The 4,586-nt window shown below is 54.9% G+C and overlaps 1 protein-coding gene across 1 annotated transcript; it reads left to right on the top strand.

Moving 5' to 3' along the window:
- The first annotated feature begins 515 nt into the window (after positions 1 to 515).
- TMEM121 (transmembrane protein 121) lies at positions 516 to 2,336 on the top strand. The gene has a single exon (XM_041479054.1). The coding sequence runs from the start codon at positions 516 to 518 to the stop codon at positions 1,452 to 1,454; it is 939 nt and encodes a 312-aa protein (XP_041334988.1). The 3' UTR covers positions 1,455 to 2,336.
- The last annotated feature ends 2,250 nt before the right edge of the window (positions 2,337 to 4,586 follow it).

A 4,586-nucleotide genomic window follows, 5' to 3' on the forward strand; every position in this document is an offset into this window, starting at 1 on the left:
TGGGATCTCACTGGGAACAGGGAGAGCTCCCCTTCTGCCCAGCCACCTGCCGTGTTTCCGGGGATCTGTATCAGGATTTGGGGCTTGGAGCCTGGAGGCGTCTTAGTGCCGTAGGATTGCTGGAGAGCCTGACAGCGATGGGGGACCCACCACCGAGGAGGGACATTCCTCCACAAGGCCCTGCACACCTGTGAGCCCTGGCTGCTGGTGGTGGAGGGTGCCTGGGGCTGGGCTGCTCAGCCAGCCCTGGGCTGGGGGCAGAGCCACGGTGCCTGCAGGGCACAGCCCCTGAGGGGCGAAGGGCTGGCGTGGGGTCTGCAGGGGCAGCCCCAAGCCCCGGGACAGTGGGGCTGCCAGCCGAGCCGCTGCTCCTCCAGGCACCTCTTCCTGGGGTGGCGGCGGGGGACAGAGCGGCGCTCGGTGCCTGGGCTGGCCGCGGATGTGCCCCCACGCAGCGCCGGCGGGACCGCTCCCCTAGTGCCGGCGCCGAGGCACGCAGGGCCGCCCGCCTCACCATGGTGCTGCCGCCGCCCGACAAGCGCCACGTCTGCCTGACCACCATCGTCATCATGACCAGCATGGCCTTCATGGACGCCTACCTGGTAGAGCAGAACCAGGGGCCCCGCAAGATCGGCGTCTGCATCATCGTGCTGGTGGGGGACATCTGCTTCCTCATCGTGCTGCGCTACGTGGCCGTGTGGGTGGGCGCCGAGGTGAAGACGGCCAAGCGGGGCTATGCCATGATCCTGTGGTTCCTCTACATCTTTGTGCTGGAGATCAAGCTGTATTTCATCTTTCAGAATTACAAAGCAGACAAGAAGAACCTGGAGACGGTGGCCAGGAAAGCTCTGACCCTGCTGCTCTCCATCTGTGTGCCGGGGCTCTACCTGGTGCTGGTGGCCTTGGACAGCATGGAGTACATACGGACCTTTCGGAAGAAAGAGGACTTGCGGGGACGCCTCTTCTGGGTGGCCCTCGACCTGCTGGATATCTTGGACATCCAGGCCAACCTGTGGGAGCCACACAGGACCGGCCTGCCCATCTGGGCAGAGGGGCTCATGTTCTTCTACTGCTACATACTCCTCCTAATCCTGCCTTGCGTGTCCCTCAGTGAGATCAGTATGCAAGGGGAGCACATTGCCCCGCAAAAAATGATGCTCTATCCCGTCCTCAGCCTGGTCACCATCAACATTGTCACCATCTTCATCCGGGCCATCAACATGATCTTGTTCCAGGACAGCAGGGTCTCTACCATCTTTATCGGCAAGAACATCATCGCGATCGCCACCAAGGCGTGCACCTTCCTGGAGTACAAGCGGCAGGTGAAGGAGTTCCCGCAGAACGCCATCGCCCTGGAGCTCCAGCAGAACTCCCTCTCGCACAACCAGACCATCCACAGCGCACAGGGCATCCCCCACGAGCCGTCGCCCACCAGCGAGATCCTGGACACATGAGGGGTCCCCCAGCCCAGCGTTGGTTCAGATGGCCCCGTGCTGAGCGGAAGAGGGATGATGCTGCTTTCCTGCTGCCTGGTGCAAGCACGACAGACAAATCCCGGCAGTGAGGGCTCTTCTAGGCACAAAAACACCAACGGCGTTCTAATTGAGCTATGGAGTGTCCTCTAGACGTCTTCATCTCAGGTACAACCCTAGGAGTCCTCCAGACAAACCAAATGGACTTGCAAAGGACCTGAACCAGCTGACCCTCTCTCCCCCTCCTGCCACCATCTCCCCTCCTGAGGAAAGACTGCTAAGGTTGCAATGTCCCTTTTTAATCCCTGAGCACCTCACCTTTACTCCAAGCCTGGATCGAAGATTTTGTTACTGGAGACCTTTATACGGAGTGGGACAAGGGCATAGGGCTGCGGACTGGGGGGAGGGTGGGGCGTTTGAAGCAGTAAACCCTGTGATCGTAGATGTCTCTTATCTCCAATGGTTGTGTTTACAGTTTCCTATTTATATCAGCTCTGGGGGCTCTCAGGCTGCCCTGTGGGCCAGTGTCCTCGAGGTGGGCGAGAGCAGGGACCCTGCAGTGGGGAACGGGGCTGGGCTGGCGTGGCTGCCCTGGCCTGGGCTGAGGAGGACTGAGCCTCCACCAGCGCCCTGCACCAACTCTGCCAGGAGCAATATCTATGAGCTAGAGCTAATCTAATGCTGGTGTTTTATGTATTTCATTCACTCCAAACGACTCAGCACAATATTTCTATTTTTAGAAGCGTCCCTCTTTCTCTCTCTCCTGCCATCGAGAGCCTCCCTGCCTGCAGCAGCCCAAGCAGCCTCCCCAGCCCCGGCACTGCTGCTGGCAGGCAGGGGCACCCAGGAGGGATTAGCAGCAAGGATGGCCAGGATGCATTTCACTCTGGCATCAAGCATTTATAAAGAGGGCTGCTTTCCACAGCTACTATATTTTTAAAATAAATATTAAAAAAGGAAAAAAAAAGAAAACCGAAACAAAAAAAAAAAAAAAAAAAAAAATACCCACCAAACCCCAAAAATGAGCTGGGAAGAATGTGCTGCCCCGGGCAAGTGGCTGGGCTTGGGGAGGAGCTGGGCTGGGGTCTCCTCTGCAGGCATGGGTGGTGCTGAGGGGCTCAGCCACGGGCAGCAGGGTGGGAGGCGAGGGCCAGCCGGACAATAAAAGCCCCATGAGAGCAATGGCTTCTGGTGGTCTCTTTTCTGCCAGCGTGGGGAGGGTGGGGCTCAGCTCTCACACAGCCCAAATCACTTGTCTCCGCTTCTGTCCACCTCCCCCGGACTCCCAAGTGCCATGCCGAGGTTCTGTGCCCTGCACTCACTGAGCAGTGGGCCCAAAAAGGACAGAAATAATTTCTCCAGCTGCAGTGCTGCCCCAGGGCTGGGTGCATCTCAGCTGCCTGACCCTGGGGGGACGCACAAGGACACAGGCAGAAAACCTGCATCTCAAACATGCTGAAATGGGGTATTTTTGCTTTTTCTAAACAAAATGTTGCATTTTGAGGAGATGGAATAAAATGCCTGGTGCTGTTTACATTTCTCTTCCACATTTTCCCCTGGCTCTGCTTACTGAATTTGACCTAAATCCACAAATCATTTCAGTTTCCATCTTCGCAGCCCATCACAATCTGTCCAGAACATTTCAGCCATCCCTGATGCAGACTTCCAATTTTAGGACCAGGCAATTGCAGTCTTGCTTGGCCACCCTGTCACCCAGGGATAACTCTAATGTTAATTAAATCCACTGAGAAATAAAACAATATCTTTGCCAACAAAAGTGAGTTTGCAACAGATTTAGCCAATTGGAAAAGTTTCTTCCCCCTTTCCCTCAGGAACCATGAGAGGAAGTGGGCAGGTGATTTAAAAGGTATTAGCAGAAATTAATTAAATTGCTAAATTATTCTGGAATACCTGTGGAATTGCATATTACATCTCTGCTGGTTCCTTTAAAATACATGTGATTAGCATCAGTGCAATTAACTCCCAAGTATCTAATAACATTCTGCTGCTCTTTTAGGTAATTAATTTATGAGCCTTTGTTTTATAGTTCTTCCCCAGAAGTGAGCAGAGGAGAACCTTCAGGGAAACCTCTGGCATGGTGCTGTGAGCACTGGAGGCTGGGATGTGCCAGCTGAGGCAGTGCCTGGCATCAGACTGAACCCTGATGCAGAGATCTTTGATCCTGGGGATAAAATCAGTGATCTGGTGGGTTACTCTGAGGGGTTGGGTGTATTTTTGTTCTGTTTCACCCCGATAGCTAGCCCTGCATCCTTGCCTTATACTGGAGTACATTAATATTCCCTTGAGCCTGAGCTGTTGCTAAGGTTTCTTGAGGGTGTCTGGCTGTGCTCCCTAAAGGCAACCTGCCTGGGAAGGGAATATTGCTTTATCCTCCTGGCCCCATAACTTCCAAGAAGGTCTAGGAGTCTTCACAAGTTCTTCTTGAGGTTGCAAGACCCTGCTTTCTACTGCTGACATGAGGTTTTTGTCTTTGTGGAGTGAGGTGTCCCTGTGGAAGGGCTGCATTAGGAGCAGGAGCAGAGGTCCCGTAGGGGATGCTCACCTGGGATGTACCACATCACTCCCAAAAAGCCACAGGTGCTCGAAGCCCACTCTGGTGAAGGGAGATAGAAGAGGCTTTTCTCATCTTGTGCTGTTCATCGTCCCCAGGGCTCCGTGTGCTCGGTGTTCTGCCTCAGCAGCACAGCCCTTCCTCTTCAAAGCCGCCTTGAAGTAGGAGTGATGAGCTGGCCCCTCCTGGGGGGCAGGGAGGGCTGAGCTGGGAAAGGCAGAGAGCCAGAGCAGCCAGCAGAGCCCCGGGGCCATGGCCAGAGCCCAGCAATGGCAGCACTGCAGCTCTTCTGCTGAGGGTGATGCCTCTTCCCCAAAATCCAGCCCTGCCAGCACAGACGACTCTTGGGAGCCACAGATCCAGCAGGAGGAGTGGCACAGTGGCTGGGCAGGGTGGCTGGCTCCCAGCCTGTCTGGTTGTTAGGGGAAGATATTTTGCTGTGGGCAATGAGAACTAAAGGAAACAATTAAAACTAAATAGGCTGGAACCGAGCAATTTTTCAGCTTTCCACTGAGAAGAAAAAAAGCTCCTTTGTGAACAGT

Source organism: Pyrgilauda ruficollis, unplaced genomic scaffold (genome assembly GCF_017590135.1).
Source record: "Pyrgilauda ruficollis isolate IOZ18807 unplaced genomic scaffold, ASM1759013v1 scaffold47, whole genome shotgun sequence".
Taxonomy (NCBI): domain Eukaryota; kingdom Metazoa; phylum Chordata; class Aves; order Passeriformes; family Passeridae; genus Pyrgilauda; species Pyrgilauda ruficollis.